The following is a 14206-nucleotide window of genomic DNA, read 5'->3' as shown; positions in this document are numbered from 1 at the left end:
TGTGCACTGTTTGTTTACCTGTTTGTTTACATGTGCAGTGTTTGTTTACCTGTTTGTTTACATGTGCACTGTTTGGTTACCTGTTTGTTTACCTGTGCAGTGTTTGTTTACCTGTGCAGTGCGTCCCAGACTCTCCGTGCGTCCTGAGCGTAGAAGCTGTGCGGCAGTTTGTCGACGCCGCGGTCCGACAGGTCGTCAGGAACACACAGGGACCGGTAGCACAGCCTGGCCGAGGCTCGGGACAGGAGAGACGGGACGGTCATCAGACCAGAACCCACGGCCTGCGGGAACCAGAACCACACCAGAACCAGACTGAACCTGCAGGCTGAATGTGGAGCTGGAAGGAGTTTGTGTTGTGGCTCCAGGTGAGGTTTTACCTGGTCGAAGACTCCGTTAGCAGCCAGCAGCGACGCTCGGGCCTGCAGGTTGATCTGCAGAGACGTTCTGACGTGAGGCATCAGCAGCTGGGCACGAAATCAGCCAATCAGAGAAGAGAAACATACCAGGATTTATTTATTTATCGCTACCACTGGTACTGTCATCTGTAATTTGATTACATTTTTACTTTTATTACAATTTAAAACTTTTGTCCTTTATAAAAAAAAACCTTAGATCACTTTTCTGTTTCCCCATGTTCCTTGGTTCTGGGAGTGATCTACATGTGATCTACACGTGTTCTGGATGTGATCTGGATGTGTTCTGGATGTGATCTGGATGTGTTCTGGATGTGTTCTGGATGTGTTCTACACGTGTTCTGGATGTGATCTGGATGTGTTCTACACATATTCTGGATGTGTTCTGGATGTGATCTGGATGTGTTCTGGATGTGATCTGGATGTGATCTGGATGTGATCTACACGTGTTCTGGATGTGATCTACATGTGTTCTGGATGTGATCTACATGTGATCTACATGTGATCTACATGTGTTCTGGATGTGTTCTGGATGTGATCTACATGTGATCTACATGTGTTCTGGGAGTGATCTACAGGACGTCTACATGTGATCTGGATCTCCAGGTGAGGCCTGGTCTCGACCTGGTGCAGCGGGTGCTGGTCTGGGAGGTGTCTCAGCGTCGCCACGCAGCACAGCTCTGCCATCATGTGGGTCCGCAGGTAATGGGAGATCAGCTGGTGACACTGGAAGTCCATGCAGTGAACCCAAATCTTTGCCAGCAGCCAATCAGAGCCGGGGTCGGAGGGCATGAAGACGGGGTTCTGAGGACCGGGGGTATGCTGAAGCTGAAAGGAGGGACAGTCAATGACTGATGCTGATTTAGTCCAAGTGATCTGTCCACTTGTGTCAGAGCTCACCTGGATGGCGATGGGGACCAGCTGCTCCTGCTGGTTCAGGTGGAGCAGGCACAGAGGGGCTGACAGGTACGCCTGCTTTCCATTGATCAGGTTAGCTGGTAGGCCATCCAAAATCTCATAATCCAGCAGGTAAATGGTTCCTTTCTGTCACATCAGGAAACATCAAGTTAACCCAGATAAAACCTCAGAAGGCCTGCAGGTTCGAGAACTGACGGCATACCTTTAGCTCATCTTCAAGGGAGGAGCGTTTGGGCAGGAAGGGACGGAGCATGTCAGAGGTCACTGCCAGGTTTGGAGGAAGAAGACGGATCTGACGGATCAGCAGAGGGTTGCAGCCGTTCAGACACTGATACCCAAAGAACCAGTCCTCCTTCCAGTGAGCCTTTATGAACCCTGAGACAAAAGGTGGAGAGGAAACAGCAACAGAACAAACTAAAGAACCAAAATCACGGAGACACAAACACACAAGAGCTTCTGCTGGATTTCTTACTGGCGACACTGTTGTGGTCTCCAGTGTGAGCAAAAACAGTCTCCAGCTCTGAGAATCCGGTCCAGGATTCGGTTCGGCTATTGAAGCCTCTCAGATAGTGCGTGTTGGTGGGTTGACTGCGGACCGGGACACAAACATCATCAGGCGCCATCATAAAGCTGTTTCTGTCCTAAAACACACTCCAGTCAAGGGTCACCTCTTGTGGGTGTAGCTGAGGTTCGGTCCGAGTTGGAGCATGCTGCTGAGGTCGGCACACTGCGGCGCTCCGCTGACGAACAGACGCCACCTGAAAGCAAAGCCATCACAGAGTCCTGATGAGAGCACGGACCATCTTCATCCCAGAAGTTTCATGTCTAAGACCTGGGGGAGACAGAGGACACCCTGGGACACTGTGTCTCTCGGCTGGCCTGGGAACGCCTTGGAATCCTCCTGGAAGACCTGGAAGGCCCGGAAGAGGTGGCTGTGGAGAGAGATGTCTGGGCTTCGTCCGGAACGAGCAGCAGATGATGGATGGAAGGACTGCTGAGTCAGCAGTCGGACCGAATGCCGAGTCAGCGATCTGTGAGACTGTGAGGTAGAGCGCCCTCTCCAGGTGAGTGCTGGTGTGAGGTTTACCTGATGAGCTGCTGCTGATGTTGCAGCTGTTTGAGTCGGTGCAGCTTCAGCTTCTCTTCACGTTCATCCGCCATCAAACACACTGGAAGAAGAAGAAGAAGAAGAAACAGGACAAGAATCACTTCTCTGTTTGCTCCTGAGAGCAAAGAACTGTTACCTCAGCACAAATTTTACTTTTTTTTATATTTGGAGTCCGCTGCATTAACTTTATCTTCTAGTTTTCTTGTGTTTTATTGTTCTCTTTTATTTTGAAACTGCCCACACATATGACCGCTACGACCTGGAGGAGGTTTTATATTTCACTCACGCTGCCCGCTGCACAGCTCCACGTCTCCATCTGCTGGTCGCAGCCACCTGTCGCACAGGAACACCTGAGGACCTGAACCTCCGGCCGGCCGGCGGACCTCCACCCGGCTGCAGTGCCAGTTCACATCAGGGAAACCGGCCTGGGCCTCCAGCCGGAGCCGGACCAGGATCAGCTGACCCAGTGGACCACTGGACCGGACCGAAACCAGGCGGGTCTGAGAGGACAGGAGGAGGAGCTTAGTTACAGACAGAAGGAGTCGGAGCAACAAGGTTATCTGACCTGCGGTGCGTCACAGAGCAGAATCTGATTTTACAGCACCGTCACAAAAAGATTTAAATTAAATTAATCTGCTTCAAGTTTTTCTGTAAGCCTCATGTTTGGAGGCAGATTCTTTTTAGGCACAAAGAAAACTAACATTAGACATTTTGAAACTCACTGATCCAGGCAGGAGATGGTGACCCGCCGTCACGCTGATGGGCGGAGTCTCGCCCTGTGAACCAATCAGACTGAGCCACAGGCCGTTGAAGGTTCCACAGGTGGGACCAGGTGAGGTGTGGACAGTCACTTCAAACTCCTGACAGGAAGCCGTCATGTTGGACACGAAGAGGACACCACTGGGAAAGGACGACAGGAAGTGACTCAGAAATCAGAGTCACCTGAGGGACATTTCTGTTTGTCTAAGACCATTATTATTATTATTATTATTATTATTATTATTATTATTATTATTATTATTATAAATGATTATTTATTATCGTTGTGGTTTGTAGACCTGGACATCTGTCTTCAGACGTCTCTGCAGTCAGTTTAAAGCTCAGACTAGCCATTAGCTCATCAGTCCTACAGCAGGTAAGACACTGACTGTTTCAAAGTTCTGCACATTTCAAAATGGCCGAAGTGTTCCCCTTTCAGGGCCTGACGATCACCGGTCAGGTGTCTGTTAATGAGGAGCAGCAGGAAGCAGCCATTCTGTTTTTATTCAGACGGCAAACAGTCTGGGGTTTGTTCTGCTCCTAAAGATTAAACTACAACAAGGCGATGAGAGGAAACTTTGTGTTTTTGTTTCCGTTGCACCTGGAGGGACATTGGCTGCTTCTGTTAATGTCGCATTTGTTTAGTTTCCAACATTTGAATTGGAAATGAGCCTAGTTACTGTGCAGGTCCTGCAGACGGACGCAGGAAAAACTGTTTTCTTTTACCTGCTTACAGAAACAATACAACATCTCATTTACGCCTAAATTAATCTAAACATCAGGAGAAATATTACAGCTCCTGCTGACAGCAGCATTCACAGGAAACAGTTAAAAGAAAGATAATAATATTAATAATTCGGTTGGATCACTGTGTTTCAGAACAAAATGACTTTAGATCATCATGTGACACCGAGAGATAATTAAATAAATAAAGATAATAAACTCTGTGAATGTCAAAGGTCACATTCTGTAGCTGTTTATGCTGTAAAATGAATCAAATGTAGACAGGTGAGCATACCTGCAAAGCAGCACCTCTCCTCTCTGAGCTGGTGATCAGGTGTGAGACGCCTGCAGCTACAGGTGAGTTTCTGTTTTTAAAGCCCCGCCCACCACAACACCTGCACATGCTGATTCTGGGAACCTGAACATATACTGTAAAAGCGCTACAGTGTTATTTTTAGTAGATTTCCATACATACACAGGTTAGGATAAAAAGGCTTCCGGTCCTTCTCATCCTCGCAGGTTCCATAGTGTAGCGGTTATCACGTCTGCTTTACACGCAGAAGGTCCTGGGTTCGAGCCCCAGTGGAACCAAGCACTTTTTTATCTTCAAACCTTATTTTGGTGTTACGTGCCAGAGGACACGACAAAACACACAAACGTCGAAGAATGCAAGTCCAAACGGAGAATAAACAGAAAAAAACAAACAAAGACCAACGTTTCCAGTTGTTCCGGTTCAGGTAACTTTCAAAATAAAAGCCGAGAGCGCCATAGTTTCGACACTTTTTGTTATTTTTTTGTGGGATGTTTGGATATCGAGTTTAATGAGCCTGTATGGTTTGTGGTACAGGCACAAAAACACCGAGAAGAAAAAGGTGTTTAATAATAAAACTCTGCTGGTGAGACACTTCCGTGGTGAGTAAGAAGAGATGGAGATGCCGGGGATTGAACCCGGGACCTCATACATGCGAAGCATGCGCTCTACCACTGAGCTACATCCCCACACAATATGGCGAGGGCCCGCAGAAGCTGTTTTAACCCTGGACATGATGTTTTATTGTTCTTACCATTTAACAGGTGGGGACAGGTGAGACCCGAGTCAGGTGGACTGAAGTCCTCATTCCGGGTTTTTATAAATAATATTCAGCTGAATAGAAGAGGCTCAAATTACAGAAAGAGAAGAGCTAAGTTTCTGTTTTATTTTTATGCACTAATAAATAACATCTATCATAAACTTTTATTTGTTTCTTACCTGTTAGTCGTGATAACAGATTGTTTTCTCAGTGCCTGCAGTTACTCTGTGTGGCCACAGGATGGCGCTCCAGGACCGTTTAAAGACCGAGGAGCCTGGATTTAACACCTGAACGTCACGTGGACGATCAAACCAGCGACTGGAGCTCTAAGATTAATGGAGCTCTAAGATTAATGGAGCTCTAAGATTAATGGAGCTCTAACATCAGTGGAGCTCTAAGATTAATCTCATCAGTGTGGTGACATTTATTGTCCCAGTCCCTCCTTTTGTTTTTTTTTGTTACTATAATTCTTAAACACTTTTCTTGTGTGGCCAGGGAGCCCAGAGAGAACAGAAATTTCAGTTCTCAATATGTCTGTGATATATTGCAGAAATGACAATAAAGCTGACTTTGACTTTGACTTTGACACCGGAAGTGTTTCGGACAGGTGCAGTTTTCTTCCTTGTTCTCTGAAACGTTTCAAACGTCACACCTCCTGCGTGGCTCGTCTCTCTCGGATTAATCTCATATATTTACATTAATTAAACCAAGAAACATAGTATATCACTATGAACGTTGAAAAAGGAGCCTGCTCAGTGAATGACGTCGGCTGCGATGGCCGAGTGGTTAAGGCGTTGGACTTGAAATCCAATGGGGTCTCCCCGCGCAGGTTCGAACCCTGCTCGCAGCGAACTTTTTTTTTTTCGTCTATTTCTTCAAATATCAGGAAGGTCTTCCGGTGTTTGGAGACGTTTCCGGTTTTGTCATGAATGCTACAACTTAGTAAGATACATCTTTTAGGACGGATTGTTTCTGGCAGTACTCCTCTTACTTTTAGATTTGAATACCTGGAGCCAGGGGGCGGAGTCGGGAGAGCAGCACGCCCTCAGTCCACGATGATCCGGACAGGTAAATGTCCTTGATGTGATTCAGCTGTGACCACATATGGGGACCCGGAGAAGGGGGGCTCTCCTTTCCTGATTAAATTGAAGTCATATTACCAAACAGCTTTCTTCTCAGGGTTTTATAGGTCGCTCAGTCAGGATTGAGTCATGGTTGCTAAAAACTCTAGAAGACCGACTGACTTTTAATGGGTGTAGTAGATTTGACTAACAAATAAAATGTTGTGCTGCATGACTGGCTTTATTTTCACTCTTACATTTAATTTATGACACGTAAATGTAAGTGGATGGCGGATATCTTCTCCAAGTGTATTTTGGGTAAAACTCGTCACCAGCCGACGTCATCATCAGTCCTGTGGCAACAGATTGAAAACTAGTTGGAGCATTTTAACAGAATAAGTTAACATGAGTGGCCCTTCATATAACCATAAATGTGGAGTATTTTACTCGTCGTCTTGAAGATGAACCTGACTTTTTTTTTTAAATTCAGGCCCGCGAAAACTGCCAGCATGGTGGTCTCTCATCATGAAGAGTAGACGCAGGAAATACGGCCGCCATCTTGGAGCGGTCCTCCTCCTTTTTTTTTTTTTTAGTTGGGTCAAAATATCAGTACAACGTGCAGAACAGTGGGAAATGAATGAAATAATGCCAGGCGCTCACAAGATAAAAACGACAACAGAGAATTTCATACTGGGTGCACAAAAACAAGAAGTAGTTCAGGGAATGCAGTTAAAAACTTTTACAGGTTTGGGGTTGGGTGACGACCGTATGGCTTCTGCATAATGTAGTAATTCAGATACAAATAAATTAAATAGAGGCTTCTTGGCTCCTTATTTGGTTAAACCAAAGAGCAGAAGATGGCTCAGCACCGCGCAGCTTATTTCTGTTCAGATCGACGGACTGTTGACGTCAGGGGTCAAGGGATAACTTTTTATAAGTAAGATGAACATATTATATTTTGTATTTTGTGAATAGAATATTACTGTATTCACATCCACCAGCTAAATGCCAGCTAATGTTAGCTATAATGTTCGGTGTATCACCGGTGTTCAGCTGCTAATGAAGGCTAACAGAGATTTGATGACAGGAATATTTTCCAAACAAGCCGACTCACAATTTCAGTAGCTTTGGTTCTTTATCGTTATCAACAGATATGCATCAAAACTGGAATTTTATTTAAGGTCCAGGAAATTTAAAAATGAAAAATAGGGAGAATATAGGAAGTAGGAAGAAAAAAAAATTGACCTCCTTTACGATGTTTTTGTGAAGACGCTCCCAAATCTCCTGTTTTTGTTTTAAAGGTATCGCAGTGATTCAGTGAGAGAGACAAAGCAGCTGGGCTACTTTACGATGTTATCCACAGAGAATGAGAGAGCGAAGAGAATGGACGTACAGAGCAGCGTGGACGACTTCGCTCAGCGCCATGCTCATTGTACGCCCTCAGATAGTGGGTAGGACTAAAGTTCTTCATATTGAAACTGTGTGAACATGTGGCCGCTGTGCCAGTTTTACTCAACTTTAACGCTGCTGATACAGAATCTGAGCTGAAACAGATGAGGTGGGGTCAATGAGCCGATCGCTGTCTGTGGTGCTGAACTGCGACGTAGCCTAATGGTTTCTGTTCTGTTGGTTTGTTAAACTTCTTGTCTGTTTGTTGGACTTCAGAAGACACAGTTGCTCTCCGTGGTGCTGAAGCTTGTAAGCCTCGCTGTTGGAAGCATGTGTGTGTTGTAAAATGATGTTATCATGAACCCAGTCATTTGCCCCGCCCTCGGCCCGGCTCGAATTTGTTCTGCTAGTCCTGGTGCTGGATCATCCCTCCTGTTCTGCTCCTGTCTTTCAGTCGACCTACCTGCCCACTCTCCATCACCTCCCTGGCCTTTCCTGACCTGTAGGACAAGGATAAAAACAATATTCCCTGATTTTAACCAAAGAACTATCAATCTTATCTGCTCCTTTCAGACCTCCTGACGTCTCCTCTGTCTCTGAACTTTGCACAGCTTGTGAAATATTGTTTTTACTTCTGTATTTCAGGTGTTTTGTGCCCTAAATTCAGTGAAACTGACACCATTTACCCTCTTACACACCAGGGACAGACATGGTGTCTCCACAGCAGCAGAAGCATCATCTGGCTGTGTTTAAAGTCTTCAGGTACGGACTCAGGCAGGTGCGTTCTCAGGTTCTCTCAGGGTTCATGACGCTCAGAGTCTGTGAGAAGTTCTCTCTCTCTCTGTTTTATTGGAGTGTTTTTAGCCTCCTGCTGGTTTGGCCGTCTGTTATCAGAACCAAATGTCCCCGTCCCCCCGGTGGCGGAGGTGTGGTGTTCGGTGTGACCGGACAGACTGCAGGGAGCTGACAGGTGGGCGATCATGTAACTGCTCTGCAGACGTTTTATTTAAAGCTCTTTGGATCCTGCGTTTACGTCCTGAAGGAGTCGTTCATGTTTTTATTTTCAGACAGATTAACCTCTGCTGGAAGATTTGTTTTAAATATTCTCCACCTGAAGAGTCGAACATTAACCTCCTTCACCGACCTCATTCATTCCAGGGCAGCTTAAACTTTACCAGAAGTTTGGAACACATTTAGAAAACTGTTGGAGATATTTAACTCTGAAAGGCACCAGGATCTGTCTCACCACGACAGCTCTCTTAATAAGACAGACAGACAGAAATGCAGAGCAGAAACTCAGCCTCAAACAAACAGATTAAACTGTCAGAACAATCTGTGAAAATAAATTCTTGAACTGAGTCAGAATCATTTGTATGTTTTTAGTGTTTCATGAGGAGATTTGATGATTCTCAGCATTCAGTCTGCTCAGCAGGGACTCTTCTTCTCAACACGTAGCTGCAGAAGAGCTGCCTCCGCAGCATGGTCCAAGTGCCTGACATGTTTAAACTTCAGATTTGAGGTGAAGGACATGTTTTCAGTGATAACTTCAGTTTTCAGCTGAGTCTCCAGCTGCTGCTGATAAAACCTCAGTTCACAAAGTGTCTGTGATCGTGTCGATTCAGCTAAATTTAAATCTTATAAAATGCTGTAATTTCTCTGATGATTAGTTTTCTTTTTCTAATTGAGTCAGGATTTGTTTTAGATGAATAAATACATTAATATTCATGTTCCATCATTTAAATCTGACGTGTTTCTTTCCACTCTTCTCATTTATTATGTATAAGTTTTCAGTCTCTCTTCATTTGGACCGATGCACTCCTCCTCCTCCCTGTGTGAACTGAAGTGTGAGAACGAGAAGAGGAAGAGGAGAGAAACATTAACGACAGGAGGAGGAAGGAGCCGCAGAAGGAGGAGGAGGAGGAGATGGAGCGTTTATAGGAGCAGAGATGAGGAGGTAGGAGCCCAGAGAGGAGAAGAGGAGGGAGGCAGAGGTGCAGAGACGAGGGAGGAAGATCCGACACAATAAGACAAAGACAAAAGGAGGAGGAGGAGGAGGAGGAGAGGCGAGTGGGACACCATGCTGAGGAGGAAGAGGAGCGTTTCATTCGGAGGCTTCGGATGGTGAGACACTCTTTGTTTTATTGTTTAAGAAACGACACGAGAACCTCGTCTTCAGAGGGTTTATTCATCTTCCTCGTCTGAATGAGTGTGACATCACAGTGACATCACAGTGACATCATGATGACATCAGAGCGTTTACAAAAATCAGTTTCTGTTGTTAGTTGAATGTCTGAGGATTTTTTCAAACTTCTCCAGCCGACAGAGGCTGAACACGAAGCTGCTGCAGTTAATGAACAACTTCCTGTTTTCAGGAGTCCAGAGAACATCAGAACATCGAAGAGCCCACATCAGAACCACGAGGTTCTGTTTGGAGCTCTAAACCCGGTCCTGTTAGGAGCTCTAAACCCGGTCCTGTTTGGACTCTAAACCCGGTCCTGTTAGGAGCTCTAACCCGGTCCTGTTAGGAGCTCTAAACCCGGTCCTGATGGAGCTCTAAACCCGGTCCTGTTGAAGCTCTAAACCCAGTCCTGATGGAGCTCTAAACCCGGTCCTGATGGAGCTCTAAACCCGGTCCTGTTTAGGGCTCTAAACCCGGTCCTGTTTAGGGCTCTAAACCCGGTCCTGTTAGGAGCTCTAACCCGGTCCTGTTGGAGCTGTTGGAGTTCCGCAGCACCAACCTGAGGAACCAAAGACTTTATTTTTCATTTCCTTCATCTTTGGTTCCTTTGAAGCTGTTTTCATTCGACACTGGATGAAAGTTTCTTCCAGCATCATCGTTTCCTCCTGTTTCGTTGCCTCGTCTTTCCTCTTCCTGCCTCCTTCACGTTAAAGGATCTGACGGCAGACCCTTTATCCCGCGTCCTCCCAGCGTTTAGACCGAGCCCAGGTTCTCTTCATCCCGCCGTCCTCCCAGCATTTAGACTGAGCCCAGGTTCTCTTCAGCCTGCCGTCCTCCCAGCGTTTAGACGGAGCCGACTAACAGGGCTGCTGTGTTTAATAATGCAGGAGGAGCTGCAGTTTGGTCCTCCCAGCGCCGCCGAGCTGCTCAGGATGCTTTTTATAGAAATCATATCAGAGAAACAAGATTATTAAAACTTTCTGGTTTTATGTCTTATCAGTTTCACATTCAGAGAAAGTGTTTGTGTCTGTGTGAGCAGAAGGAACATTTAATGTTCCAGTTCCACGTTCTCCAGTGTTTGGACAGAAGCTCAGAGTCAGAGCAGGCCGGTTCTGGTCCAGTTGATCCGTCTTCATCCTCCCTGAGCTGCAACTGTTGGAGACGAGATTTCCTCTCAGAATCTGAACAAATACTGAAAGAAATGTTACTAAAAAGGGAAATTTCCTGCTGCAGCCTGAGCGTTTTTCCTTCAGATGATTTTAAATTTAAATCTTATTAAAGCCTCTTTATGAGCATTAGTCTGATAAATCTTGTTTTTTATTTCCAGCGTTTGTTGAAAGATTATTTATTTATTTAAAAGGATCCAGTAAATAAAAACATCAATAAATCAATGAATGCAGAAAGAAAAGTTTTGTTTCAGAAGCAAACTGGACTCAGATGTTTATATTTGTCTCATTCAGAGACAGCGCTGGCGCTGGCGCCGGCGCTGTCTCCGTCTCCGTCTCCGTCTCTGTCCTGTTTATTAAACTGGTTTTATTCTGTTTATGGCGCCGTCGTCCTCCAGGCGTTCCTGTGTGACGGTTTAATAATCAGCTTTTATTACTGTGAAGCTCAGATGTCTCCTGGCTGCTGAGGACGATGAAGAATGCAGCTGATTAACCGCTCCTCTTCTGTCCCTGTGTCCCTGTGTGTCCCTCCGTGTCTCTGCGTGTCTCTGTGTCTCTGCAGGGTCGATAAGTCCACGGTCAGCGCTCTGAGAGCTCGGTGAGTTTCTGCACACAAACATCTCAGAGAACCAGGAAGGTTTCTGCAGAACGTCTGAGGAGAACCAGCAGGACTTCACTTCTGGGACACAACCAGACTCTTATTTTGAAAGCCAGGTTCAAACCTCTTCCTGTTACTGCTGAGGCACTGGTTGCCATGGTGATTTTTTGGGGGGAGCAGGAAGCCCTTCAGGCAGAAACCCAGAGTAAAAAGTAAGCCTCTAAGTGGAGACTGTCAGTCGGATCAGAACTTCTTGACCCGTGAGCAGCAGAAGGTTCTGGTTCTACAGGGAGTTAAAAAGAGCCTTCACTTCCTGTTTGGAAGCTCAGATCCGATGGGAGTCAATGAGGGTTTGGGTGTGTGACCTCTGACCTCTGACCTCTGAGAGGAACCCATCAGTCCTCCAGCAGAGAGACACATTGGGTGGACGGAGACAGAAACACTGAAGAAACTAGAGAAGAAGAGTTTGTTGGAAAGTTCAGATGACTCTAAAGAAAATGACGTCATCCGACTCTGAGCTGANGACACATTGGGTGGACGGAGACAGAAACACTGAAGAAACTAGAGAAGAAGAGTTTGTTGGAAAGTTCAGATGACTCTAAAGAAAATGACGTCATCCGACTCTGAGCTGAACATCCTGTAGTACCTGTGGGACCTGTAGTACCTGTGGGACCTGTAGTACCTGTGGGACCTGTAGTACCTGTGGGACCTGAGGTACCTGAGGTACCTGTGGGACCTGTAGTACCTGTGGGACCTGTAGTACCTGTGGGACCTGTAGTACCTGTGGGACCTGTAGTACCTGTGGGACCTGTGGGACCTGAGGTACCTGTAGTACCAGTGGAACCTGAGGTACCTGTAGTACCTGTGGGACCTGTAGTACCTGTGGGACCTGTGGGACCTGTAGTACCTGTGGGACCTGAGGTACCTGTAGTACCTGTGGGACCTGAGGTACTTGTAGTACCTGTGGGACCTGAGGTACCTCCAGCAGTTCCTCAGTGTCTCTCTTCATACCTAATACCTACATTCTGTAGATCCACAGACCTACATCTCCATTCCCCTCTGGATCTCTCGGATCATGTCCCACAGTCAGTCCTCTGTTGAAGACACCTCCGTACCTGCACAGGTGTGTCCTCTAGCTCAGCCACAAAGGCTGATGTTCTCTGGGCTTACAGACGCTCCGGTCCCCGACCAACCCTGGTTTCCTGGACAGACCCGAGGAGTCCTGAGGGCCTGTAGGACACTGATGTGATCTGAAGCGGTCATGGGACACATGTGGGTGTCTGTGGGGAAGGACACATCTGATGAGTCAGCTCTGTCCCTGCAGCAGTTTGTCCTTTGATTCAGGTTTTATCCTACGTCCTCTGAACCAACGCATTCCAGCTCCAATCGGACCGGAGCCTTCGTCTCAGTTTGAAGAACGTCTGAGTATCAAGAACCCGTCAGTCTGAGCTCCAACAGGACCGGGTTTAGAGCTCCAACAGGACCGGGTTTAGAGCTCCAACAGGACCGGGTTTAGAGCTCCAACAGGACCGGGTTTAGAGCTCCAACAGGACCGGGTTTAAAAGCTCCAACAGGACCGGTAAACAGTGTTTTGATTTATAAATGTTTATGGATGTTGTTTACAAACCAACATGTTTATAAAGCATTAATAAATCTTTTATAAATGATTATTTAATATCTACCAGGATGCAGAGAAGAACTTATTATTGAAAGAATAAAAACCGTCCCTCAGGGTTTCATCCATGGACAGAATTTCTCCATCATTGTTCTTATTATTGTTTACTAACGGACCTGTGGGCGGTCCAGTATACCTCCCGTCTGTGCTGTAACGTGCAACACATCTTCTCCTTCTCCTCCTCCTCCTCCTCCTCCTCCTCCTCCTCCTCCGTTTCTCTGCCAGTTTTCCATTTTTCCTCCATCTGCTGCTCTCTGAGCGATTAAGGCGCCGTAATCCTGATGGTGTCTGACATTACAACAGAGAGGAAGAGGAGGAGGAGGAGGAGGAGGAGCAGTGCTGCTCTGGAGTGAGATGCTCAGTAACCGACGGCAACGCTACGATGCCGCACAACTGGCGGTGAGTCTGGCATTTGTGTCTGTTTACTTGGTGGTTTGTGCTGGTCCTGAAACAGGCGGGAGGTGTTCCCGATGTTTCAGGACTAACAGCTGGAGTCTGAGGACAGAAACATCTGCAGAGCAACGTGTTGACAGGATCTGCTCAAAACGTAGAAACTGGATCAAGTTTGGACTTTAAGACTCAGACAGTTCTGCAGTGAAGTACAGAAAGAGTTGTTTTTGTCTCTGCAGCTGCACTTTAGCTGCTTCACATTTCCCCATAATGCTTCGAGCCGAGTCTTCATGTGTGCTGGTTCTGTCCTGTGGGGTTTGGACCCTGGGATGGAGGACGTCCCTGGAACGTGAGGACATTTGTGGACGGAGAGTCTTTTTTCTGTGCAGGCCTTAGTTTTGGGTCAGTGTCCCGAGAAGACACTCTGTTACCGTTGGTCCTCACAGTAGGACAAATGTGTGGGGTGTGTGTGGGGTGTGTGTGTGTGTGGGGTGTGTGTGTGTGTGGGGTGTGTGTGTGCGGTACAGGCAGGCGGTCCGTCTGTCTAAAAACAGAAGCCTGCAGCGTCTCTTCTATCTTGATGTTGTTTATGTTGTTGTCGCTTTTCTTTTCCACATTGATGTTGACGGCAGTGAATCAGTCGCCTTTCAATAACAACCCCCCCCCACACACACACTCAGACACACACACAGACACACACTCAGACACACACACACACACACTCACACTCACACAGACACACACTCACACACACACA

The 14206-nt window shown here is 46.6% G+C and overlaps 1 protein-coding gene, 1 long non-coding RNA gene and 3 other non-coding genes across 5 annotated transcripts; 3 read left to right on the top strand and 2 right to left on the bottom strand.

Moving 5' to 3' along the window:
* Positions 1–111: 111 nt before the first annotated feature.
* On the bottom strand, positions 112–4370 carry zgc:152891 (uncharacterized protein LOC767741 homolog; the record flags this gene model as incomplete). The annotated part of the gene is given in 11 exon segments (XM_017404602.3): positions 112–281; positions 378–464; positions 1038–1241; positions 1314–1457; positions 1534–1706; positions 1804–1919; positions 2000–2089; positions 2419–2500; positions 2726–2939; positions 3162–3339; positions 4217–4370. Coding segments are annotated over 10 exon segments (1436 nt in total), but the record flags the coding sequence as incomplete, so codon positions are not given.
* A 69-nt stretch (positions 4371–4439) lies between these two features.
* Positions 4440–4512, top strand: trnav-uac. Its single transcript has one exon. It is a non-coding gene; the product is annotated as a tRNA-Val (tRNA).
* Positions 4513–4848: 336 nt separating this feature from the next.
* Positions 4849–4920, bottom strand: trnaa-cgc. Its single transcript has one exon. It is a non-coding gene; the product is annotated as a tRNA-Ala (tRNA).
* Positions 4921–5759: 839 nt separating this feature from the next.
* On the top strand, positions 5760–5841 carry trnas-uga. Its single transcript has one exon. It is a non-coding gene; the product is annotated as a tRNA-Ser (tRNA).
* Positions 5801–9387, top strand: LOC119617579. Its single transcript, XR_005233911.1, has 5 exons — positions 5801–6059; positions 8087–8203; positions 8297–8411; positions 8825–8960; positions 9226–9387. It is a non-coding gene; the product is annotated as an uncharacterized LOC119617579 (long non-coding RNA).
* The last annotated feature ends 4819 nt before the right edge of the window (positions 9388–14206 follow it).

Source organism: Kryptolebias marmoratus, linkage group LG13, assembly GCF_001649575.2.
Source record: "Kryptolebias marmoratus isolate JLee-2015 linkage group LG13, ASM164957v2, whole genome shotgun sequence".
NCBI lineage: Eukaryota > Metazoa > Chordata > Actinopteri > Cyprinodontiformes > Rivulidae > Kryptolebias > Kryptolebias marmoratus.
This window is presented reverse-complemented; position numbering and strand designations above follow the sequence as displayed.